The 27706-nt window shown below is 42.9% G+C and overlaps 1 protein-coding gene across 4 annotated transcripts in view; it reads right to left on the reverse strand.

The window, feature by feature from the left end:
• LOC143339902 (partitioning defective 3 homolog) overlaps positions 1-27706 on the reverse strand; it is a 310965-nt gene that overhangs the window by 188808 nt on the left and 94451 nt on the right. For all 4 annotated transcript variants that reach the window (XM_076761454.1, XM_076761452.1, XM_076761453.1 and 1 more), the window contains exons 3-4: positions 24443-24617; positions 2414-2598 (exon numbers count right to left, since the gene is read on the reverse strand). In XM_076761454.1, the coding sequence (XP_076617569.1) occupies positions 2414-2598; positions 24443-24617 (360 nt within the window). The remainder of the gene's footprint in view (positions 1-2413; positions 2599-24442; positions 24618-27706) is intronic.

Here is a 27706-nt window from a genome sequence, read left to right on the forward strand (position 1 = left end):
TTGTGCCACACACCAATACTCTGTTGTTCATTCAAGTCTCACTCCATTCCACCCTCACCCCTAACCCTTTCCCACAGCTAAGCCTGAGCCACTAATAAGAGGCCTCTTATAATAAGACAGCCACAGCTGAGCTCTTCCATTACACAGAAAGCACCTTCCAAAATGCTCCTGCCAAGGTAATATCAAACACCAGCAGACTTGAGCAGACTTATTATAATGGTCGTGAGCACAAAAACTCACACAAGCACACTAGATTACATTCCAGACATGCTCGCCTTGGCATTGTAATCCCAGCGATTGAGGGTCATGGTGTCTGAAGCTATTTGAATAAAAATGAAAGCAAATGAATATTAAAAATCACAGTGGAGACAAAGATTCACAAAGACAGGCAAACAGAATGTGAATGATTGAAGGTCTGATGAGTTACCAAGCAGCTGCCGACAGAAACAGAAGTTTGGATTTCATTAATGAGATATCACACAAAAAAAAACAAGAGACAAAAATTAAAAAAACTCAGAAGTGGCAGCTGAAAAGGTGAACAAAGGCAAAAGAAAACAAGTTAGGTTCAGTGAGTGATAAAATAGCAGCAAACAATGCAAAAAAGAGAGCAAGAAAGAGCGGGAGACAGATCCTTATCCCCAACAGGCCATAATGAGCCATGTGTGTTTTAGTGCAGCTGAATGTGGCGTGACGGGGCCTGAGGAAGCACTGCAGACAGGACTGTAAAACTCAGCCGGACACGTGGGCTCCACTGAGACGGCCCTTGATAGCCACCATGGCCTCTGTCCCCACCGTGCAACACGGCGCGACAACGAACCCCTGTCCACAAACTTTTACGACACATCAGATCGTAAAATGTGGAGAAACCAAGATACCAGAGAGGTAGCAGTAAATCAACGGGCTCATATCCAGTGCTTAATCCCCTCAGTTGACTGTGCTAAGCGTGAAGAACCCAGAGTATGAGGTATTGTAAAGTCATTGGGAGACGTGATGAGTTTACAGTGCTAGCTGATGACTGAGGACTCCTGTTGGCTTATATTCTGGAGATTTAGCAGAACCGAGCCGTACTCAGCCATAAGTGGACTCAGAGGGAATTGAACACAACATGGCCGGCTGGAGTGTGTAAAGCAAATCATCCCAGACAATGAGGAGACGGTGTATGGCTTGTATCCATACACTCTTTGGCAATGCTATTCACTGATGTATGGCTCCCTATGACAACAATGTTTGCTCCAAGACTTAAATACATGAAAGTCAATGCTGACTAATAGATTCAACATCTGTTGATGATTGCATAAAAATAGACTTGGACCGACAGTGAATATATAAGAGCTGGATATATGAAAGATAACCGATCACCTGCCATGGATGGACGTCAAGAGCTAAATGGGAACGTGAGCTTTACGTTCAATCACGCTTCATTTCTAAAATCTATACAATGTGCAACATTTCTTTTTTTGTGGGCCACAAAAGAAGCCATCCTGACGAGATGAAAGGTCTAATAACCATTTCACCCCAAACTCTCTTCTCCGCCCCATGGGCTGGGGAGTGTGCTGTTAACATTGTTGAGCCTCTGACAACTAAAGTGTCTTTAAATAGGATTATCAGACACAGCTTCCAGACGCACTAATCACGTGGAGGTTTGCCGTGTCACGTTCCAAGCACTCTATCATCTCCCTTTTTTAACCTCCCTGTTTCATTGGGAACATATCTCTTTCTCAGCAAGAAGTAAAGGTCTGTCAGCACCACGTGGGGGCAGCCATTTTGAGAAGTTAATTGGCTTCCCTTCTCATTCGAAAGCCGCAGGGAGGATGTACCTGAGCTATGCTTTTCTTAAGATTTATCAGTGGCTTAAAAAGCCTCAGAAAAGCTGAATCTGGAACAAAGAAAAAGTGTTTAACAATCTCTGCTCGTCTTTTTGGAAGACAAGAAGGGGTGTTATCAGAAGGAACTAGTTTCAGATAAAGACTATCTGTGCCACGGCTGGATATCTGCACGCAGGGTAGCACAGGTTTCATATCTAACGGTTATTTCTTTGATTTGAGGTGCAGAGGAGAAGGAATGAAAATGAGGGAAGCTGTGAGGAAGTTAAACAGAAAGACTGCTGGAGGTTGGAAGATTTCAGAGCACATATCTCTGACATTATAATTGATGCAGCTCCAGAACATCTGCAACACTGCGGAAAATAACTCCTGGGCAAGATGCTGTTTGAATCAGTATGTACTACTTGAAAGTGGTGTAATGCAGAATTAATGCAAAGTCGATCTTTTTTAAGTTCTGTTGAGTTTTAGCACATTTTTAGATCCACATAATTGGTGTATCATAGTATTTCTGAGGTTTTTCTCTTCATAGCGGTCGGAAGTCAAGGTCACATTTTAAATTATCAGTATTACTGACCAGATTTCTAAGTTACCTTTCGTTCCAGGCTGCCGATGCCGGCGCTTGTGTTCGGTTTGTTGCTGTGCTTTTGGAAGCCGGCAGTTGTGGACCAGCGAGTTGGATTCTTTCTGGACGGTTCCTCTGGACCCACCGGGACTTCGCCTGGGGGAAGGCCGGCCAGGGAGGGATCACTGCTGCGACGGACATGGAGAGGCATGTCTGTGGAGGTGGAGGGTGGAAAGAAAGCAAGGGAAAAGGGAGAATGGCATGATGAGAAAAGAATAGGGGACACAGCAGGTTATAGCAACATCTAACCACTTTCTACTTGTTTCGACAACAGCACATTTCTGGGGCCAATGTTCTGCCTGGTAACCATTAGACCCCGAAAGTATCTCCTCGAATGCACTACATGTCAGCTGAGACATGGGAAGTGGTGATTATAGTGTTTCCATAAAAGGTCTATTGAGCCCAAAAGGAAATATTGTACAACTCAACTTTGAGAGGTTTGGCTTGGCTTGAGCTTTTGAGGTAAAGAAATATACTGCAAATAAAGCTTGAGCTGGAAAATTACCCAGACAGCCATAATTGTTAAAAAAGTGTGAAAAATTATTTAACTCTTCGCTCCTCGCCTAGCCATCTAAAAATAACAACTACAATCGTAATTGCGACAAAATCGTTCATATATCATGATCTGACTCTCAAGAAAAGGGTCTTTTTCACACACTGCATTACCAACTGAAGCTGATTCTGGATTGTTTCCCGGAATTGAAGCCAAAACCAAAATTACCCCAGCCATCAAAAATCTAAAAGAAAGTGCACGGGAAACACTGGCCCATGTTACAGCTGCCACACTGACCGATCTGCAGCTGAAACTTTGTATAAAGTTCTCATATTTGATCAGCTGCCAGAACATCTAAAGGGAATGAAGTTGCTCCACACTTCACACTCCAGTTGAAACATTCAGTGAGAAATCGTGATGTCTGTTACGCAGGGAAGGCAATAAGTATATCGGTGAGCTCCGGTTTGAATCATCTGGATTTTCCCAAAAGGCCATATGGATTTGTTTATGACGTTCCAGCAGCCTGCATGCTACACCCATAATTATGCAAATAGTTGGGTAACCACCTGTCATCCATCGGCGGATCATTGCAGCGAGCATATGCCGTTGCTAAGCTCCCATCTGATACACCAGAGACAAGTCTTAGCGGTGGAAGCAGCGCATTTTAATCACGGCTTACGCTGTGCCGCAACTCGTGCGTATTTAATACTGTGACAAGACTGGGGAGTTTAGAATGCAAGTGTTTCTCGTGACCGCCTGCAGGGCAGCCATGAATGAAGTCAGAATTATGTGACTGAATCCCAAAAAATAAAAGGGGAGATCAGCATGTGTTTGTCAGTGCCTTTATGCTCCAGACAGAAAAATCACACCTTTGCTTCCCATATTCTGTCAAAAACGAAGCATCTCTCAGTGACACGCATCCCTTCTCTCATGTCCTTCACCTGTGCTTGCTCTAATATGCTCAGATCATAAAAAAACATCCCTTCTACCTCCCTCCTCATTTCACTCCTACACTCACTATTTAATCCTCTCCTTCCTGATTCTTGTAGTGGTCTACATTTAGGTTCCACAGTGCTTCCACATACAAAGACGGCGGCTGTATATGTTATGTTTTGTTTGCTTATGAGGCCTCAGGAACAGCAGACCAGTATCCTGGAAGTCACATCTATATTGGACGACTCAGCACCACAGCAATTTATACCCAGTGCCAGTGAATATGCAGTAACTACAGTGGTCAGTGTGTGTTTCTCGCGGTGTGGATGAATGTGTGGTGCGTTTGACTTTCAAGTAGAAAACCAGAGTCTGTGGCCCATCAGAGACATACAGAGAAGACAGGGAAGACACAGAAGCACTTCCGGGTCTGACGGCTCTATCAGCAGGACAACATCGTTTGCCTGTGCCTTCCTAAAGAGTTACGAATCAGGACTCAGTCGAGCACAGAGCCTCACACAGATGTCCTCTGGTGGTGATGCTGCATCACTTTCAATACATTTTACAGTAGTTTAATGGTGATTAAATCACATTTGACATATCATGTAAATACAGACTATTGCTGACCATGAAATTTAAACAGTATGTTGTAAAAAAAAAAAACCCTTCTTGCTGTTGCCAACTTTATTGCATCACTTCCAAAGCTTCCAGTACGGTTGATGCCTGTGCAGAAACATTTGCGTCATTATCCCGTTTTAGTGAAAAAGTTCTGTTGTCACAGTGTGCCTCGCAGCGCAATCCCCTCCTTCCACTATGTGTGAGCAGGGGCACTCTGGCAGGGGGCATGACTATATGATGAAAACTGGAAACTTCTAGGAACTTTCTCAGTCACCAAAAAGTGGAGTTGGCAGCGGGGGTTTCAAACTACTTTTTCAAAGTAGCTTCAGTTAATAAAACTCTCTGTTGCTCATGAGGGAATCATTGCTGCAAGTCAAGTTGTCGCACAGTAGCAGGTAGCTTGTAAAACTGCACTTTCAAAGCAGCTTTCCCAACACTCTGGTAAAAGTTTGATCGTCCTCGTTACCAAACCGCTCTCACTGCTGACACAGACCACGCCAACAAAACTCTCCAGCAGCCTTTAATATATTCTGTCCTCTGATACAAATGTGTTTCATTTATTTTGACCGTTGTCTGTAGGCTTAAGGAAACCACAGCTAGCAGCCAGACGGCCAGTCGCTGTGCGTTTACTCTTAAATTAGGTTGAAGATTCAATAATGGCATTTAATAGACTTTGCCCCCTCTCTGTAACTGCTGGTTCATGTCCAGTTCAAGGCTCTAATGGCATTCACCTCGGACAGCGGGGGTAATTAATGCCCAGTATTATCCTACATGACACAAACACAGAAAGAAAGGGAGTGAGAGTGAGATCCATGGACACAGGGAAAGAATGAGGGGGAAACAAGGATTAAATGACGCCGAGCAAGGGATGAAAAAAATACAGATGAGATTACATGAATTTGAAATTTCACATCAAATCTCAACACTGTGTTTTCTGTCTCTGAATGAGGCTTTTTTTTTTTTTTTACACAAGACTTTCAAAAAAAGCTTTGTCTTTTGGTGCATCTGTGTGTGTGGACAGGGAGTTACACAAGACACTTGACGTGGATTAAAAGCCTTGGTGTTTTTCCCAGAATACCTCAAGGCTCGGCTCTTACTGGACGTTTATCTGGGTCTTTTGAAACCATGACAACAAAAATCTTGCTTTATGTGACATGACTGTTTCCAGATGCTGACAGAATAAAATGTCCATTGTTTGGGACTAATCGTTTATTTATATCCTTTGAAAACCATACTTACTCCACATTCACACTAAATAACTGAATTAAACCAAAGTGCTGCAGATGAAGAGAGTTGGAAGAGCCTGCAGCTGAACTCGAACATTTCTATAAGACATGAAGTATTGCATCATGTGTTGATACATCATGTGATTCAGAAGATGTAATATGATGTTTAGAAGACACAAGATTAGTCCAATCTCTTTGCTGATCATGCTTTCCCTTCCAGATTTATATAAGTCCTCTGACCCTGTTTGCACTATGAATGCATGCTTATATACAGGGGTGAACATACCTGGTAAGCAAGTATGTATGCGTGACAAAACTCCGGAGTGTGTCACGTCCAGTTGTTTCTAAGCTCAGCTCTGTGGCTTCTCCTAAAGGCCAAACATGCAGGTGCTATGTCTTCTGACGCTGAGGGTTTTGCTTTATTGAAGAAGCGAGGACCGAGCGTTGGAGGTGGACACATATAATGCAGAGCTTTGCACAAACTATCAGTGGTGTGTGGGGTGTGTATCAAACATCATCATCTAAAAAGTTATGTGCACTCCCGCTTGTGCATCAACTAATAACGTCTGGCTGTTTTACGATGCCACTGACATCTAATCATTGACAAGAATAGCATATTCCCATTCAGTGAGGCTTCTCTTTAATAAAATGCTGATTAATCATTAACGTATGATAAATAAGAGAGCTGTTAAGCAGTGTGTGCCTGTTTATGTGTACTCTGTTTAGAAGGTCACAATATGAAGATTCTCTCCCCTCCCCATTCTCCCTGACCAATTTTCCTCCACTTAATTTGTGATGGGATTATCCCTGCAACCAAGGGTTTGGTTGGTCCCACGTTTAATAACCAGCGCCACCACTCCAGACCGAGCCAGCCATCGATCCAGGCTGAGGGGGGAGCGAGACCGTTTGGGGGGGGGGGGCTAATAAAACGAAGCCCTAATCCAGCCCCTGTAGTGAGGGATTATGGCCAGGGTGCAGGGTCACAGAGATATACACACATCACAATTCACCACAGGGAGAGGTCAGACTCTCCTGGGGCTATTACCTCGCCTTGCTTTGTCCTTTATTTATCTTTCACACTCACCTTGTTTGGAGGGGAGAAATATATTAGTTTGTATAAATCACCCTGGATAAAGATATTGCCTTATATACACAGAGTGAAAGTCAATATTAAAGTCATTTAATTTAGCATTAGATTGAGGAATCTAAGAAAATCTAAATGGTTTCAGCTTATTTGATTCAATGCTAGATGCCCAGCATGGGCACATCTCCTGATTTTTAGTATTTCTATGGCCAGTGGAGCCAGCAGCACAGTTTGAAATGGGAGGGATTACATTTTTAGCCTGCACCTTGCTTCAGTTACAAGCTGTGCCTTATTCACTGGCAAAAAGCACTGATATTAATCCTCATGAAAGCCATAAATGACTTGTTAAGAATGACAACCAGTTGTAGAACTGGGCTCGCTGTTGTAATGTTAAGAACATTTTGTTCATTCAAATGCCATCTTTAGCTCTGACACAGATGACATGCCCAAACTATGTAAAAGCCTATTGCAGGTGTTCCAGAAGCATTATTCAGCATGTTGGCTCTGTTTTGCCAAACATATCAGAAAATGCTGTAGTGAAAGGTCGGGGGGAAATGGTGATCCTGTGACATCAATGACAGACCAATGAACGGTGTGTTGGTCCAATCAGGGAAGGGTTAGAGTTGTTGTAAGAGATAACTGTCAATCATCTATTGTCAAGTAATGCTTGCTTCAGTTGTGACCATTAGCCTGTGCCTTTTCCACAGTCAAAAAGAACTGGCATCAGCTATTATCAGAACAAATTCAGAAGTGACTTGAGGCTATACTAAAACATCCGAGAGACATCTTGACTCACAATCTTTTGCAATACTCAAACCGTGTGTTACGGATATGAAATTAAACATGATTTTGTATTTGCGTGGGCAATTTCTAACCAAATATTTATTCAGACACTAATTTGAAGGAAAAATTAAACACCCTCCTCTCCTTTCCAGTTTGAAAATCAAAGCAAACACTGATAACAGCGGAGCAGTTGGTGTGTCGGTCAACTGGGAGTACAGAGGGTTTATGTTGTTGTCCGATTGGAGATAATATCCGTCTCAAGCAAGCACCTTGTCAGGCAAATAATAAGAAACACCGTCATTTATCCCAGACAAGATGCTATTCTGCTTAATAAATGAGGACGTATTGAGGACACCCAGCCTTTAGAAGCTTTGAGGTCTTCTTCATGCATTCGCACGTATTTGTACATGTCGATGCTGTTACATTGAAAAAGGACATTTTCCCCTCTGAGCTGATGTCAAGTCATATACTAAACATACTTACTTAACTGCCTGATGAAATGAGGAAGCCACTGGGACGACAACGTCCAGAGGAGTATTTTACACTTTCTTATGAGCTGGCTGACTGATGAACCACAAAAACACACCATTAACACATTATGTATTTTCTGCATAGCCGTCTGTCTCGCTGGTCATAAACAAAACCAACCTCCAGCACAGTTACATCTAACTCACTTCACTTTCCCACTTTTCCCTCAAGTGGCTCTAATAATGCAGCAAAATCAACTTCCAACTTGGTGGTGAGAGAGACGGGGGTCAACGCTAATGTATTAGCCGTGGAAGTTTCCAATCACTGAAATGGCATGAAGTAAAGAGAAAGGGTCCTCACTCTACCTGGAGAGGAGGGAGTGGCTCTTCCTCCTGACTGACTGCCAACTCAAGGTAATGGAGCGAATGCCTCAGCATACTGATAAGGTTAAAGAGAGGACATGCTGAGGAGGGACTCTGTACGGGTATTTCTTCTTATTCGCTCATATTGTTATTCTTAAAATGACCAAATTAGGCTCAGACTTGTGCATTAACATCGCTTTACAGTGATGTATTCTGGCATATTCTGACAAATTTATTGAGTGTATTTGAGGTTTAATCCCTCAAGATTAAGGGCAGACTTTCTTTCTAGACTCGCCACTTTTGCACTGACATTTAACAATGATACCAGGAGAAATATGCTGTCGAAGAGTCAGGTACATCCTTCCTTCAAACACAAAAACTCATTCAGTGCTGTCGTGACTTTTACTTTTCTTGACTGGAACAACACTTGCTCCAATATCACTGATTGCACTGTCACCTGAACACAACAATGTGAAGCTTGTTCTCTTGAGGTTGTGAAAATGTAAAGGAAAATCAAGAAATCTTTAACTTCAATCGTATACAAACTGCGGTTTGAAACTTTCCGTCATGGTGCTGCAGCAGGTGTTTGTCATCAGCTGCTAAATCAAAACCACCTGCTATGACATCACTAATTGAGACGCGGCCACGAGTGCAACATGCTTGGGAGTTTGACACAAACAGCAGTGCAACAGCAATTTGTTTTCCTGTTTGCCTCGGTGGATTTACTCTTTAATAGAATATGAAAGGTGGGTTTAGGAAAAGAAGGTGCACTAATAAATTACGACATAACTCCTGCAGTGTAGCGAGTGTCAACGCTAACGTGCTATAATGTAACCAGGGCTGGGATTTCGCTCTGCAGTGAAATGTGGGTTAAAGGTTATGGAATAAATTCAACTTGGTCTTTACTGGTATTTAAATACAAATGTGTGCAGTACATAGAATATGGACACTATCAGCCAACCAGGATGAAGGCTGTCTAGTCTGTGAACTGGGCATTTTCCCTTGTGGCTTTCTGGCCCTGGCATACTGTGAGTCCATGCTTTCATATCAACCTGATTTAAATATAAACGCCAAGCGACCGTGGCTTCATGAAATGTCTAAAAGCTATTTTTTCTGAAGCTACTTTGAATTCTTCAAGCCTGGGCCAGTTCAATGTCTGAATAAATTATGGCACTGAGCCATTTTAACTCTCCTCTCCAACCACTGACTACATATTGATGTCCCTTGTGTAGAGCGAAGGGGATTTCCACTGAATACACCCTGACCTGAATCATACGCAGGGGGGACAAAAAGCTCAATTTGTTTTTTTTTGGGGGGGGGGGGGCAGCAGCAATAAAGTTCTGCAGTGGTGGGCATCAGGATTGTGGAGAAGGAGATGAAATATGTAACAGTCTTAAATAGGACGCTGGTCAACCAAAGGCCGAACAGGGTCGAGAACACCACTCAGAGTGCTTCAGTGAAGTGTTTAGTAAAGTCTAATCTGATGCACTGTCAGAAAGTGAGACGAGACCAACTCTGAATAAACATCAACTGCTGACCTTTACCGAGAGCAGAAGATGAAATCCAATAGATGGATGGATGGAAAAGCACTTTAAAGCAAACGGGCAGTTATGAAAACAAAAAAGCCTGCTTGACTTTAGGGCAAAGTGGCCGACTGTCCATGTCTCTGCTTCTATGCTTATGTATATTTTTAATTAATAACCTCACAGTGCCAATAAGCAAGTATTGGCAAACCATGTTAAAATGGCACAAGTCTTTTTTTTTTTGCAAAACACAAAACACAAAAGGTCCATCCTTCAGTGTCATTAGGTTCTAAAAATCCAGTCATATGCTGCTAGTTTGTCAGGTTTCTATTTACCACTGAGCTGGTGCATTCACAAAAGGACATGTTTGTGGAGAAATGAAAACAAGCCCTGGCTTTCTCCTCCTTTCTGTTTACAGGTTCGAAGGTGAAGTTCTTTACACAGCAGCCTCCTCTCGTAAAATGGCTGAAAATATCAAATATCACTTGACTGTCTCTGTGGCCTCTGTAGGGAAGTCTCGACCTCTTTTGATGGTGCCAGAACTATGTATCAGGGTCATCTCTTCACAGTGAACTGTAAGCCTCTGCAGTGAAGGCGACCTCTTCAGTCTTATTCGGCCTTGTGTCGAGCTGAAAGACCTCACAATGGCAAAGATGTTATGTGATCCAACGTATTCTTTTTTTGGATTCTTTTTGTCCAGAAAAAACACAATTCCTTATTTCTAATTTTGGTTTTATAATAATTAATTGGATTATGCAGCCCTTAAATAACGTTCTGAGGAAGTTCGACTCAAATCTGTCTCCTCCTCCATGACAAACTTCATATGTCAATCACATTAGTTTTGATGTCGGGTATGATGTTCCATTACAGTCCCCTGAGTCGAACACTAGTTGGAGAGCTGTAGTCCTACAGGGTTGCTGAATCAACCATCCTGTTTTCATTTTGAGCGAGAAACAGAGAGACAGAGACTGATTCTTTTCTCCTGACAGAAAGACAATACAGACTATTTACTTGTGAGAAAGAGGAGAGGATGTCAGCCTTCCTCAAGTCCTCAGAGATGAGGCCTCCAGCAGCAGACACCTAGACACTTCAACAATAACACAAATGTGTGTGTGTGTGTGTGTGTGTGTGTGTGTGTGTGTGCGCTGCTCTTAGACTGTTTCCCCAGACAATGAAGATCTCAGAGAGGAGGAGGAGGAAAGGAGTGGAGTTCACTCCCCAAATCAAACCTGACTCATCTAGGTCGAGGCTCTAGTCTTGCTGAGAACCCGGAGAGTAACGCAACTAGTGTGCACGCTCGCATATGTGTTAATGTGTATGCATGTGCGCACGTGAATGAGTGCAAACGTGCACGTGAGCATGTTTGTGCACGTTTGAAGTCTGAGGCTGTTAAACAATTCAGAAACAAGTGGGGTCAAGTGATCTTGCTTAATCTCAGGGCCAGGGCTGAGTTAAGGTTTGGGAACGATCAGTTTCTCTCCTGGTTTAATTTCAGTGATTCTCAGTTTAAGTTTGCTGATGTGTCTTTTGCAATTGTAGCACAATAAATTATACTTAAGTATTTTACTTCATAATGTTTGATCCATTCACCCAAAATAAAACAATCGAGTAAAAACTGGATACAAAATGGGATCAGCAGCATTACAATACCCCGACTCTATTCTCGCTCAGACCAGACTTATGGAGAGTCCCCTTTGCACCGAGGCCTCCAGGGAGCTGCTAATCAGCAAACCAAACAACCCTCAGTCAGCCCAGAAACAGGTCTGCAGCAGCACCCCTCCATGTAAACACCATTTTGTGTGTTTCTCCATTACGGCTGGTCTGGAGGTACCGGCTCAGAGAAAAGGGGCCATAAATCTCACTCAGCCTGATATGTGGCCAAGTCGCCCATGATTAAAAACACTCCTCTGACGATGTCATGAGCCAGCCAGGAGTGGTAGAGGCTGGAGGCGCAGCCAAAATGACCAGATACATTTCATAATTTAGTTTGGTTGGCCAAACAAATTTGGGGTTGTGTAGTAAAAATCAAAAACACTGACACTGCTGAGATAAATAAAGACTTACCCAAACCCAAACCTCTTCTCATCCATGAAATTTCAGTGCGGGAGATTTAGTCATCTTCAGGGGTGTCAGTCTGAAAAAGCTGCTATGAGACCTGACTCACACAGCTTCAAAAAGCTACTCAGCTAAACAAAGTCATTAACATGGCCTCCATCAGGGCTCCTGAGTGGCTCATTCTGTTTTGAAGAGGTTCTTGCACCCAGATAAAATAACAAATTCTGAGGGTTAACACTGAACACAGTACAAATGTTGTCCATCAGCAGCTACAGCACAAAACTGTGTGTATGGGCCTTAAGCTGCAGCATTTCAGGCAGCTCCATCTGCAGCGAGAAAAGGTTTAATCCAACTTTTTTCTCACACGTTAGAACTCCCAAACACCTGTGAACACGGTTTCATGTGTCAAACCTGTGGTGTTCCCCTTTAAGTATAAATGTAAGGCCTCACACAGCAGGCTGACATAATCCCATACATTACATGTGCAATATGTGGCATTTAAAGAACAATTTAGAATAATTACAGTAGTTATGAGGCATTACTGTAATAGTGATATAATTACTGAGAAGATTAACTGCTTGTTTCAGCCTCTAGACTAGATTTTTCGCAATGGGCAGCCATGTCTCTGCAGAGATGCTGCAGGATCACTTCATGGCACAAAGAGTTTGTGTCTTCTATCTCTAAAGAAGCCCAAACTGTCACGGACTTAATTGTCACAGCCGATGTGTGAGCAGAAACTGGAAGCTGATGAGTGAGTGAATGAATTTCAGTTTCTGGCAGGCCAGACAGAAACTGAAGCATAGAGCTAATTCCACTGCAGTTTCCAGACAGCATGTACACAAAATCCATATCACAAACATTTCAGCCATGAGAACGTCTTCCTCTGCTCTGAACAAAAACAACCCTCACTTCAGTTGCTCTTTTCAGCAAAGATGACAAATGCAAACTTCCACCAGACTCCGCAACTTTTTTCTGAACCCTTGATGATTTATTGGGAAAAACAGAAAGTTATTTGGCGTGTGAGATGAGAGGAGTGCTGCGGGAGGAGTGATATGGGCACTGGTGTGAGGCCTGTGTTGTTCAGTGGTTGAAAGCCGCCTGCTGGGAGCCGCCACTGAGCACATGTGCTAATCTCGAAACAGCTCACACACACTTAAATCCATTCCTGATCAGACACAAGCACATAATAGCACGTATGAGGTCAGAGTAGTTTACATGCAACAAGTCAAAGCATATCAGAGAGGCGTTCTTTGCGCAACACAGAGCAGAGTGACAAAGGCAAAAAACAGACGGAAACAACTGAGCAGCGCCGCTCGGCACTATGGGAGGAACTTTTAGGATTGTTTTAGAAAAAGTGAATCCAGGATCCGAAGAAACAGATGGTACTGTGATGTGCAGGGCTCCCTGTTTTGGATATGCATCACTCTGATCTGTCACGCAGTATTATACAAGCACATGAGGTTTTCATTGGGATTCGAAGCAGGGGATGATGAGAGCAAAGCAGGGTTGTAGAAAATCAAACTTTTTTTCTCTGTAGGTATGTAAAGCACCCTCGGTGGAAGTAACTCACATAATTGGGCAACAAGGTAGCGTAGTGTGTATGAAGACAGCATTATCCCTGTCACTGCTAATTACTGATAATGACTATATGTTCCAAAATAATGCGTCACAGGGTGGGCGAGAGGTCAAAGGCGCTATGTGTGGCACTTAAACATCAATAACTCATTACTACAGTTACTCTACACTGCTTTTTTTTTACATCATACACCATTTGGTTGGATTTCACAGAGTAACTCTCTGTGAAGTCCTTGGCTGTGTCATGGCACCAAAAAGAGATTGCTTCACGTCTCAAAACAGGGAAGGGGGGGTGATCGTCTTTCAGTGGAAGCTTGGCTAAAGTTTCCAGAGTGTACTGCAGTTGTGGATGGAAGCAATGAAAGGCCTCAGCCGATGTCCAAAGTTTCAGTTGCTCACGGCAATGGCACAACTTGACCCCACAGTAAATGTGTATGGAATGATGAAATATGCAAGTAACTTTTCGGCCATTGCACAGCGCTTGAAGTACCGAAGGCCTGATCATGTGCTGAAAAGCATGAACTTTTTTGTCGGAGTTTCTTCTTTTGCAGTTGTCTGGACACACACACATTTCCACTTGCATAAGGCTCACTCTAACTTGTGCCGTCATGCTGAGATGGAGGCTAGCAAACTATTTTATTTCTTGACACATTTTAAGTTCTTGTCCTTTGGACTTTGTAGTCATCTTGAACCGCCACCCAAAGGACCATGGCCCAGGTTTGCCTCAGTCCAAAATGTGACACCCAAAGTTTTAGGTATTTAGGTTTAGTACTTGTTTGAGTGGTCAGGCACTTTGGTCACAGGTAAAGGTAGCAATCATCAACCTGTCTCCTCTCAGGAGTTACTTAAAGAAAGTGTTAAATTGTTTTTCCAGTCACATTGTAGTGTCAAACATAACTGCTGCCTGGATTATGTTCACAGACCATGCTTTTTTTTAAGTGAATGAAGTTTGTGACAAAGTCACAGGGAGGTGGTCGTGGCAACAAAGGCACTTTGGTTAAAGTTAGTCAAAGACTGACAATTCAATTAAATGTTAAATAATACATCTTGCCTCCTGCAACTTTGGACTGTTTTAAACCAAGACCGCCTCTTCATGCCCATCAACTTCTCATACAGATGCACAAGGTACCCCTCAGCATCTGTATGAGACACTCCAGGCTTTCGACTAACCCCACTGTAAACACATTCACGGCAAAAAATCTGAGCAATCTAACATGTAACTTTGTAATTCATTACCCACATCAATGCCTGTCAGACATGTTAATGAACAACATTTCCTCATTATGTCAACAGAAAACATAGTCCAGGGAGCATTACGTTTTCTCATGAATGAATTTGGTGGTGCAAATTAGTTGTGTAAAATCAGAGTGGAAATAGGTACAAAGTCAAACAATGCCACTGGTGTCTGAATCAAGGACCATTCAGTGAGGTGTGAGCCCCAGTGTGCTGAAAGCTTGAACCAGTCTCCATTTGAAGCCTTGATCATGTCATCACCCTGGCCTAAAACGAGGAGACACCCAGAGCTGAACTGGGAACCTCCTGATCTACAGTTAAGTGCTTTACTACTGAGCTACACCCCCTGACACTGTTGCTGGGTCTGACTAGAGAGATACAATGAGACAGCTAGTGTTTGATCTCTGCTATTTGATTAAATTCCACAGGACAAAGACAATTTGGCCCAACAGCCTAAAGGGAAGTGGGCAGGGAATTCAACCCCTCTTGTCAACCTGCATCTGCTCTGCTAGAATAAGACAGCAAAAACCAAACCGGGTCCAGTGTGTTTCCTGTAGCTCACCAAGTGCTGACAAGTCTGTGTTCAGGGTTAAAAATAAAAGGAGAAATCAGAGAAAGTGTGGGGGAGTTAGTAATGTTTTCCTTTTTTTCCATTTCTGCTGCTTCCTGTAGGTGAATGAAAGCATGTCAACACGTATTAATAATTCATGGTTCAAATCTATGCCAAAAGATAGGGAGCAGCTTGTTCCTCATATCCAAACATTCTAGACCCAGAACTTCAGTCCAATATACCAACATGTGGTTTCTAAACATCTGCTTGGGTAGCGTGGAGGAAGTAAGCTGGGCAGTCGCTGCACATTGTCAAATTAATTTGCCCTTACTGCTGTCTGGGAAACGCCGTTTCATGAGAAAAAACAATGAATCAAGCAGGGTATGTGAAAATGTTTTGCTTTGATCAAAGCCATGATTGTGAGCCAAAGTAAGTACTCTGAAAGTGATCGTGTTTGTGGGAAGATGAAGAGGAGTGTTCAGGGATTTCCACAGTGCTTTGGGGTGGATTGTATCTTTGTGGATCTGATGAAAAACAGGAGGAGATGGAGGAGGAGAATGACAGACTTTCTGTGGCTGTGGCCAAGAGGATGCATCTCTCTCTCTCTCTCTTTCGACCATTTTCATCATTATTCATGAACACTTCACAAATATTCATTGTGCTGCCTTGCTTCCTAACTCCGTGGGTTTTGCTGCACTGTGTGTTACTTGGTGAGCAGTCCTCCATGTCGGAGTGTGCAGCAAAAATAATCCTGTTTTGTTATTTTATCTAGCACACTGCAGTGAGATCATTTCAGATGATACCAGTGTAAATCAAATTAATCGAAAAGTCTCATGTTCTTGATATTTGGGAATATTTGTTGCTGATACTGTATCTCAACCTACAAGCTGACAAAGTGATTTTGGCCTTTATTAATTCTAGAGTTGCATTTTACGACTGGATTGAAGTCAATATTCAGTGCCCACATTTGTGTATTTGTGTGTGTGTGTGTGTGTGTGTGTGTGTGTGTGTGTGTGCTTGTTAGCGAACACACTCACCGATAAAAATAAAAACATTTAACCTCCGCTGTCTGCATGCATGCCCTCAACCAAGCTCCCATGTTGTTTGCATGTGCATTAGCATGTGTGAATAATACCTGTCTGCCTGCATTACACGTGTCTAAACATAGGTGTTTCCAACCTCATGTGGCTACCAGCATGTGTCAGCACATGCCTGAGTGCTTTCCTCACATGTGCTTTGAAGCAGACAAACTTCACAGGTGACCTCCCCGTGGAAGACAACGAATCAGATCGGTGCAGGAGAGAGAGAGGGCGGGGGCCTCTTACAAAGGGACTAATGAAGTGGGTGGAGGAGTCGAGGGGCTGTTTGCGGGTCCACTGGGATGAAGAGCCTGGAGACAAAGGGATGCTAAACACCGCCAGCCCTTTGTGGACTTATCGTGCAGAGACCAGGAGGCATTGCCCTTGGCCAGTTTGACCCTCTTTTGACATGTCATACACAATGTAAATGAACCACAGGGGTTCTCACTGACTAATGAGAGAGACCGAGAAGAGGAGAGACATGAAGATAAATATGAGTTTAAACAATTTTTGCTTTAGCACCACTGTATATTTATAGTTAATTCACTGAAACATTTTTAATTTGAATAAACTGGAAGGCATGAGTACTTATGCTAATGAAACTATTTTTCCTTTTTTCTTAATTGCGCTCTTTTTTAAGCATTCTGCATTTGTTTTGGAAAGAAATACTTGCTTTTGCTGTTTTTTTTTTTTTTGAACATTTAAAAAATTGCATTTTATTGAAGTTGGTTCTGATTGTGTCAGTAAAGTGACACTGAAACTGAAAAGTTTCTCCTTGTTCAGATGGAGGGAGACTGAAAAACCAAGCACAGGAATATTTTGCGAAAAGGGGAGAGAAACATCAGAGCAGTGTAATGATTCTATGTTTAATGATTCCCTTTCTGTTGAATTTACACAGGAAATTCAGCAGGCCTGCAGTGAATTAGCAACTCCTTAAACTCAGCATTTGAGACAATCAAACGTCCTGCTCACACTTCCTGTCTGTTCCATGATGGACAGGATTTATCTCAGCACGACAGAAATACTTCAGCATTTACCTCGTGGATAAACAAAGTGCACATTTAGAGAAATCTGAAGTGGACAAAGATGCCAAACGTCAGATAACGACAGCCAGACACATAATTCTGCTAAATGTCTTTCTGCTCAGTGTCTTCGGTACTGAGACGACACCAGAGTCAGTGCAAACAAACTCTGGCTCCATTCCCATGCTCCCTGTCATGGGTTTATGGCCAGCCACCATTTGAGGCTCTTTCTGCCTGTCAGAAAGTGTTAACGACTTTGTTTCCCAATCAAGACCTCACTGCTCCCGTGTTGCTTTAAGTGTGACACAAGTGACCAGCAGAACTGATCTCAGCCCAGCTTGGGAACTAATAAAGCAGTCAACAAACTCTCTCTCTCTATCAGACACACACACACACACACACACACACACACACACACACACACACACACACAGACACACACACAACTTCACATGATTCAGCTGTCTAGCTATGGCTTTATTGGGATCCTGGCAGAAGTAATAATAGGAGTAGTACTGGTAACACATTCCCAGCAGTGCTGAGTGGAGACTTTTACCACTCCAAGCACTTCACACTTCATTACCAAAACACTGCCTTCACCATTTAACAGTGCCGGCCGTTGCAATAATTAGCTATAAGAAGCCCTGGATGATATTATGACAGTATGAGAGTTTTATGACTAATATTCCCAGTGATTGTGAACTGCACGCCCACTCCTCAGCAGTTTAAACACCCACTCTGAGCACTCCCTCTCTCCCACACTACAAGCATGAGCATGATTAAGAGTTGACATAACTAATAGCCTCTACACTAACTCAGGTAGAGGAAGGCAGTTCATAGTCTCACGAGGGCCGGCGGGTTTAAAAGTGCTTTCAGTGTGCTAATGATGAGCTTGCTATCGCAACATCCTCACAGCAGAGTGTGTACTCAACTCTGGAGCTACTTTGAGGGGTATGATGCACAGTTGGAGTGCTTGTGGATTGCTGTTGAAGAAGGGTTGAGTAGATCTATGACATAAACACATCAATCCTCTTTTCTATATCCCTACACTGGCAAAACTGTAAAATCACCCTGAGTGGTCCTTTGGAACACTGATTTGCTTACATACCAACACATAGCACGCATGACACAGAGGGACGCATGAGTGAAAATCAAAGACCTAACTCTGAGCATTTCATTTCTTTTTTTTTTTTTGCTTTTTTTTTTTTTTTTTTGCTTTTTAATCAGAGCTAAATAAATCTTTTGTTCTTCTCCAGTCATTGCTGAGAGGATAAGCTTGTCCTGACAAGTGTGCCATGACGATGGATGGTGTCATGGCACTGCAGAGGAGGAAAGAGAAACCTAAAAAAGGCTATGTCATCATCTCTTCTTGGAGCCAAATATATATAGAGAGAGAAAGAAAAAGAGACAAGGAGAAGAGAAAATCTGAGCTCACCAATTGAGAAATCGTGGCCTGTTTCTAGGCAATTCCATTGCCTGTAATGATAAAACTCAGTGAGGAATGGGGGCTGTTTCTTATATTAATTTTGCTCTGCCGCTTTGTGTCTATAGCCCATTTGCCAACAGCCTTACCAGCAATCCTCTAAGGACCCCAGAAGGTTCACCTTAGGTCCTGCCTTATTATTCCATTTTATGACCCTGTGTTGTAGAGGTTGCCTCCCAAATAACACTGTCAGCACAGGGAGGACAAAGGGAGGGGCCCTTTGTCAAAATCCAATTTAAGACCTTTGTTATTTGGTTATTTTATGTTGTGCTCATGTACTGTCTGCATATTCACTAATGAAGCTGCATTTAACCAAACTACAACAGGGTGACCGATGAACAGAAAACCTTGTTCCAGTTAGTTCTATTCCAGCATGGGAGAACTGGTTGGTTTCTGTGTGTCTGGGGTAATAATGAAGTAGCCACATACAGCCTGCTGTGTTCGTGATTCAGCGTTGGATGAAACACGGTTTCTACACAATACACAGATAACTACAGGTGCATGCAAATGTTTCCCACTACAGATAAATCCACCATGCTGAGATGAACACGGGGTTAAGGCCCTGTTAGTAAGAGTTGAGCAGGGATTGTACTGTGACAATTAGACTACATAAGGATGAAAAGAAATAAAGCTGCATTTCATGACAACCAGCTAAACTTGTCATCAGTCAGAACCTGTACAACAATGTAGTCCTGAGCCTTGACCCATGCACTGTAAGTTAAGGCCAAAATGGTTATGATTAGATTGTAAGACGTTTACTGAAAGAGAAAGGGAGAGGGAGGCAGACAGAGCTGACGTGAAACAAGTTAACCATCACACAAGACCAATCAGCAGATTGCACACTGCAACCGTTATCAACCCTGTGATTCTTGCGATATCTCAGCCCCTAGATCGTACTGCATCACCTGCTTACTGCTGAAGTGAGAGATTGAAGAGGTAGTTCTGGACCACAGAGAGTTAGAGAGAGATGGGCAGATGAGAACGATAAGTATCAGTTCCTGCTATCAGACCTAGCTGCATGTGGTTCCAAACCTAAACCAAGTAGTTTATCTATAATTGGCAATCAGTGCCTTGGCAACCCACTGGGAGAGCCCAAGATGGGGTGGCAGCTTAAATCCTTAAATCTGAGATAGAGATCTTAAAAAGGGAGAAAAAAAAAAGCTGAAAGTATACATCTTACACTACATCAGAGCAAGTGCCAATAAGAACTAATGACTCAATATGAGCACCTTTGTATTCTTAAAGAGTTTAGTGAGACATTTTACAGTCATGCTCACCGACATGTCAGTCACTATGTACACTTGTGTGTTGTCAGTGTGTCACTGTGCATCTCCTCTTCTGTAGTGACTTTTATACGGCCTTGGCTGGTGACAGGGAGCCTCCTCAGTGGCAGACCACTAAGGCAAATTGATTAAATGAAGGCCCTCCCCTTTGAAGGTGCCCCCCACCCCCAACACACACACACACACACACACACACACACACACACACAGAGACAGGTAATCTCTCTAATGGCATCCTAGCAACCCTGTCACTGTAAAGCTTCAAGGACCAGGGGAGCAGAGATTCAAGGACCACAGGACCAGGTCAGTGGAGAAATGGGCAATTTGTCACCACATCAGCCTACTCTTTGGGTGGAAAAGCTCCAAAGTGAGATTGTCTTGGCTGGGGCTGAATTTTGTCAAAGTGGTCACAGTGCAAATAGGAAAATGGCAAGCTATCTGTGGATATTTTAGTGGGATCTGTACATTGCCAGGGGGTCAATCATGGAAGTATCACTGCAATCACTGTGATCTTCTGTTAGTGTTTCAAAGCTACTCCACATCAATGTCAGTGTAGTTTTAACCTCTGTCAATAGCACTTGAGCTTCTCCCATTTCCTGATTGTGTATCCTGAGTGACTGCCATAGAGCATATAACAACACGGGATTAAAAAACCCTCACAGTGAAAGAACAATCATATAAAAGTAGTAATCTATGAAAGAAGACACACCAATGCTAGAGTCGAAGGCCAAAACAGGCCATTCTGCTGAATACCCTTTGACACATTTAAGTGTGTGTAGGGATGTAATTCATACTGATCCGTGGGAATGGGCCGTAAACATATGAAATTAACAACCCAGGCTCAATGATGCAGTTGAATACAGTACAGTTGAATAGCTACCACCATGCCTTTCCAACTGCAGATTGGGCAGGGACTGTATTCTGTAACCATCTTAAAACGTCAATCCGACACTTACACCCAATTTACACCATGATTGGTCAGCGGTGTGGAGGTGACAAAGGAGCCAGGGTTTGAAATTTTATCTTGAACTCTCTTTTTTCATTACCTGCAAGCAGCATTATCCCCATACTTAACAGTACAAACTAGTTCTGTTCAAGCATAATATGACCTTTAACCACTGTCCACTCACTAAATGTTAATTATATATATATAAAAAAAAAAAAATAACCACAGTTAAATAACCACATAAAGACCAGAGAGTCTTCTCCATTTATTCGTCTCTGTTTGTCCACAGGTGGAAGAACCAGAGAGGAAAAGTCATTACTAGTGGACTGTCAATTGGCACAGCTGCCCTCTAATATTTTACTTCCATGAATTTCAGCCTTAAAAAGCTATTAAAATAACAAGGGCATGTTGCACCATGTCCATACTTGAGAGACTGTCAAGAAAAAATAGGAAGACTTTGACAAATGGCAACTTGACAGCCACTAACACAAAATCAACTCTGGGTCAAATAAAAGGAGCCCTGTGAAACTCTGAGCAACAAAGAACAGAACATTCAATTTCAAAGCTACAATCACCATTAAGAACCAGTGTTAATTCAAAGTTTCAGACATTTTCTCTTACTTCTGAAAGATTAGAATTTAGTGGTGAGTAGAGGCAGAGGCAGCTCCAGCGTCCGTATAATTACGGGAAAATTACATTCATTATTGTAATTTACATCTCATCTCCAATCCAATTATTAGCAGTTTGACCTGCGCGGCTCATGTTAGCATGGAAATCTAAAATGGGTTCCCAAGACGGAGGCGAGGGAGGGGTGGAGGACAGAAAGAAAGCAAAAGGGAGAGTTTGGGACTTTGGGAGTTGTAGGAGGGGAAAAAACAATCAATATGGCTCTAAAAGATGATGATTTTAAATAGCCATAATTCTCTGCCTCAGAGCACAGCTGCCAAGGGCGCCGCTGCAACACTTTGATGTCTGATATGCAATATCGCTGCCAGTAATGTGCTCATCTGCATCTCTGGAGGGACCATCCCCTGTCTGTCTTGTTCATCTGCCTGACCGTGTGTATGTGTTGCCAGTCTGTCTGTCTGTCCGGCTGTCAATCCATCTCTCAAAATTCTTATTCACTACACACATCCACAACTTTTGAGGTACTTTTGAAGTGGAAATTGTTCTTGTAAGTGTGCAAGAGTCAGTGAGCATTTACCATAGTCTCCAAGGAACAAACTTCCTGTAAACAATGCAATCTCACTTGTGTCTTGTTGGTAATACCGTACTTATGTAAACTACCACAAACCGAAACGTATCATTAGCCTTACCTGCCTGATCAAAGGTACAGCCTGTTGTCTCTCTTTCCTACCTATTTTCTTCACTGTCATTATCTCTAAAAAAAAAACTGCTATAGCTATACCCATCACCGCGACCCATACACAGTGTGTAGGAAGCAATCAGTTCTTCAGTTTTGATGCAATTTTGTCATTATGTTCCTTTGAATGCATAACGTACAATTTACAGGGCATGCAAGAGATAGGTTTAGAAATGAGTGTTTGTGTGGGTTGGTAGGACAGATATGATATTTACTAAGTAGCAAGACCAAACACATGAGATGTTTCCTGCATTATCAGGCATTGGCACTTCTTCTCAGGGATAGACCAGCTGTTTGAGGATTTTATTGTCCACCTCCACTGCACACAAACTGGCTTGAGACAGCCCTAAGTAAGGTGAATCCTCCATGCAAACACTCACCCGGAGGTGGAGAGCACAGGGTGTGGGGTAGGGGCCAAGTTGGGTTTGACTTCAAGGAGACTTTCACAGGGCAGAGGCTTCCAGTCCAGCCTTACTCTAGTTTGTCCAGTGGACGGATGTTGTTTTAAGTCACCACTTCATCACATATGAACAGTTTCAGAAGCTACTCAGGACTGCAGTGTCTTTGTCTGTGTGAGCAATGAAAGATGCCAATACATCTTTCAGAAAGGCGTTTGAAGCAAGTTGACAGCATGTCAGACAGCTTCAAACAGACCTGCCTTTCACACTGCACTACTGGTTTACCTTCAGATTGCCATTGCTCTGGAACTATTTCAATAAATCTCCACAGTGTAACAGACAGGTTCAGGTGCTTTTGTGTTAGGGCAGCGGACTAAAGTCTACTGTTCATTCAAGTGCATGTGTGTGAGTCCATGCCCGTATGTGAGCTCTGGTTTGAATGCCTTCGATGTCCTTTGAAGTTTAAGACAGCTCCGCATCAGCTCACTGGTTCCACTTCACGGGACGTGAATATGTGGACATGAGCAACATCTGAGTCACTGACTTGTGTGTGCCATTTTCTCGTTGTGTGCAGCGTCTGTGAGTGTGTGCATGTCCGCCTTGCTCTGGCATGTGTGCTCCTACTCATGCATGACTGAATATCCAACTGTGTCTCAATTCCTTCCGTTGTCTCAGTTTCTACCTGTCTGTCTAAGTCAGTACACTGCCATTCCCTGGATACGCTGAGCAGTCTTGTCAGACACTCGACTCACACATACAACACACCTAAAGCATAGTAAAACAGACGATAGCCAGTGTAGAAAAAGTTTACTTCGCTGCATTTTGGTATTATTTCAGTCAGGTTTCCACCATGTTGTGCTGCTGGAGCGCACCACAGTGATACTAGTACACTTTTTTTTTTGTCCAAGTGAGGAAAGAGAGTATTTGCATTTTGCATAAAAATTGGTGTTTCATGCAAGAGAGCAAGTAAAAACTAATGGAAGGGTCTAAGATGTAACATTGACATTTAAGGTGTGACAATTGTTTCACCATGTCAACTCATGGATTGAGTAACATGCAAGAAAGCCTTCCACCTTAACAGTTGCTGGCAGCTGCCGGTCGTCGGTTTCAGTCGACTCATGTACGTAAACTTGTCACAGTAGGAACTGCGGTTACATAACCTTTGAAACAAGCCACAACTTAACCGCATAGGTGAGCTCCAGTACTTTAACAAATAGCACTGCACCTCAGCTATCCAGTTCCAAGTTCCAAGCTGGTCTTCATACCATTAACACATATGGTATGTGATATGGTTACGGTTAGTTAGCTGCAAGTAAGGTATTTTTTTTTTATGTAAGTTGTTCATATTTTTGTGAGATTGTTAACAATTGTAGCAGCATATAAATTGGTAAAGTTAGTGAAATTAGTATTTAAAGGATAACTGAGTTCTGTGCACCATTAATATTTATTAACAGAACAATGATGATAGCTTTGTTTCAAAGTCACAGTCATGAACGCTGCAATAATATTTTCATCACACTCACTGGATCGCAGAGCGGTCGGGGTGACCTCGATCTCACTGTTGGCCTGGTAGGGCTGGAAGGCCGACGCGGAACTGATGTCACTGGCGAAGGGTTCAGGACTCTGTGTACCTGTGGAGCTGGCACTGGTACCGTCACCTCCATTGTGAGGATCCTGCTCTTCATATACTGCTACCAGCTGGGGAGAGAGGGAAAAACGTGTGTTTGAGTATGAGTGTGTCTTCTGGGGGATAAAGAGAGACAGAAATGTCACCAGTATCTACATATGCAGTAAATATCGGTTTGTATGTCTAACTTTTGTGTGAATGCAGGCATGTGCATGTGTCCATACCCATATATGAATAGGTGCATGTGTACTGTATACAAGGCAGTGTATGGGTTGTAATTTCATATTCAGGTAATCTGCTTCAGCCCAAATCTCTCTCGCTCTCTCTCTCTCTCTCTCTCTCTCTCTCTCTCTCTCTCTCTCTCTCTCTCTCTCTCTCCAATCTAATCTTGCAACATCTGCAGTCATGTAGCGCAGGGTGTTTTGGGTTGCCAGGTCTGGCTCCCACGGCGAGCAGCTGCTCCATTCCCACAAAGGTGATACGTTGCCACATTTCCCCGGCCAGATAGGGAGAACTCCCCCCCAGCATCCCATAATTATCAGTCTAACACACACTGCTCATCACTCCAGCCAACTTGCCCACTTAACAAGAGAGAGGCGGCAGCCTGGATTACAGCGAGGGAAACACTATGATCTGTCTCCTCTTTCACTGGGATAAAGAAAATCAGATCAGCCAATGCTGATTGACTAAATGCAAGTCAAGACTTAGGCTCCTGGACTGAGACACACACATAGAGAGAAAGACAGGAAGAGAGCAGTGAAAGCGTACAGCCTGTAGTGGTGGTATAGAAGCAGCCGTGCCAAGTGGTTTTCATTGCCAGCACAACCTGTTACTAAACCTCTCACTAGAAGATTAACCTCTCATTCCATCCATAGAGAGGAATCATACAGCTGCAGCCTAATACACACCATGCTGTACAGAACAATAGTATGTATATTACGGACTTGGGATGAGTTCCTTTTCATGCCTCTGTGCTACTTGCAAATCTATGTAATGGAAGGCCATGGATGTGGAGAGAGCAACCAACAAAGAAAGCATTAGTCGCCGTTGGGAGCAAACAGCTTTCGTGTATCCCGCATCGTATTTGTCTGAGGGTGAAAATAACACAAGTGTTTTTCCATGTATTTACTGTTTTTCATCACCCCAACGCAAGGAAATCTGCATATAAACAAGTTTAGAAGCCCCTGCTCTCTTTTTTTGATTTAATTCATATGCAGAGGATGATGCTTAAGTGTGTATGTGTTTGTGTATCTGCGTCTGAATTTATGCCTTTCTGTGAGTACGCCCGTGTGGTTTACTGTTGCCGTAATTCACGGCGACGTCGCTCATGCTGGCTTTGCACAATTAAAGCAGACAGTTTTTTTTTTTTTCTTTTTTTTCCCCCTAAGATGTTTCCTCGCATCTCAGTGCTATCTCCGAGACATGCTCTATCACTGAAGGCTTCACCCATTTTACTCTAATCACGTTCCATTCCGATCTTGAAATTACATTCCTCAGGTTGTAAGGGTTTATCACAGATTTGCTTAGTGCACCAGAGAGGCAATCAAAGAGAGAGATTGGGTGCTACAAAATGAGAAGGCCTTAATATTACAAATCAGGCGGTTTGAGGAGGTGATTTTCCAAAGGTTTGATTATTGGTAAATGTGTATATTCACGTGTGTTAAGACATGAATGGATACTTTGCTTTGTGTTTAAGGGCAAACGCTGTCAACTACAGATATATTGGCAATTATAATCTGCCTTATTTTTACATCTTATACTTTGATATTTGGATTCTTTACAAGCTGTTAAAACTTCTTTCATGAAGTGGAGAATACGTCTGTGTTTGAAGGATGAAATTATGCTCAGGCTGAAAAGTTCTGTAATGATAAGGATGAAAGGAACGGCCATGTGAAGATGCCGAGGCGGCTGTGAACACAGGCCAGAGTGAAGGGTTGTCCCCAGAGGTGTTTACACTGCCCAAGAGCATGCACAAGCCAATGAATCATTAGCGACAAAGTAATCAGGCCTCCCATTCATATGTTGCTGGGAGTATTGAGCAACCTGACAAGCCTTCTGTGTGCCAGCTGCCCATTTAGAGAAGTGGTGAATACTGTTGCTGGTGTCGCGGCAAGGCGTGATTCATTTTTAAATACATTCCAAATCCCTCTAATTAGGTCCACTTTGCTATGCTTTGCATCCTTTCACCAGACACTCCAGAGCACTCTGTGGGTATCTGACATATACAGCTGAAATCATCCACACACCCTCCATTTCATAATCAAATGGGTCTGGATTTATCCCGCATTCAATATTTATGGGCTCTTGAAAGTGCTTGTTCGCCCCCTAAACCCAAAGAGACATGAAAAGTTCCCACTGTTCAGAAAGCTGATTTCTCCTTTCAAAGGCAGTTCTTTTTCCCTTTATTGCTTCTTTTCTCTGTTTGATCTGTTCACCTCAGGTTCACATGACATTTAGGTTCAATTAATCCCTCACAAAAGTTTTGAAAGATGTGTGCAGCAGGCTCGTCTATTTCAAGTCGTGAGATAAAAGCGCTGATGCATATCATATTAGTATCAGTTAACCATGAGTAAAATTTACCAATCTGAACTATAAAAGCAAAAAATAACCAGATTATAACCAAAATAAAAAGCTTCTGTCTGGATTCCAACGTGTGCTTATCTAGCAGGTCCACTTATGACAGAGGTGCCAGCGTTGCCTGTGGCCATTTGTTTGTGTTGTGACCAAACAGGGATGGAAGAAAGAGCTGGAAAGGACATAAACCTCCCTATTTGACTCAAACACTTATCGTCAACACACATCTGCAGAGTATCTTTGGAGGAGGCATGGGCTGCCAGATTTTGAGAAGTGCCCCACGAAGCCCCCTCCTCAGCTCGCTTCTCCTCGAGCTCTTTCCATCGTCATTCTGTCCCCTGCCTGTGCTGTGGAGAAGGGGGGGGGGGGCACTCTTGGCCAGAGAGAAAACTGACACAATTCGCTATTGACGGGCCTGAGCTCAAGCTGCAACGCAGCAAAAGCCATCACACAAACACTTTCCCTCCGTCTGGGAATTGGTCACAGGCACTTTAGAACTGAGACGATTTCACGTTTCAGTTTTTTTATTCTCACTCTTTCCCCTGTGGCTGCTGTGCAGCGGGCGTCAAGTTGTATTCAGAAGTTT

The sequence above is a fragment of the Chaetodon auriga genome, chromosome 21 (assembly GCF_051107435.1).
Source record: "Chaetodon auriga isolate fChaAug3 chromosome 21, fChaAug3.hap1, whole genome shotgun sequence".
Lineage (NCBI taxonomy): Eukaryota > Metazoa > Chordata > Actinopteri > Chaetodontiformes > Chaetodontidae > Chaetodon > Chaetodon auriga.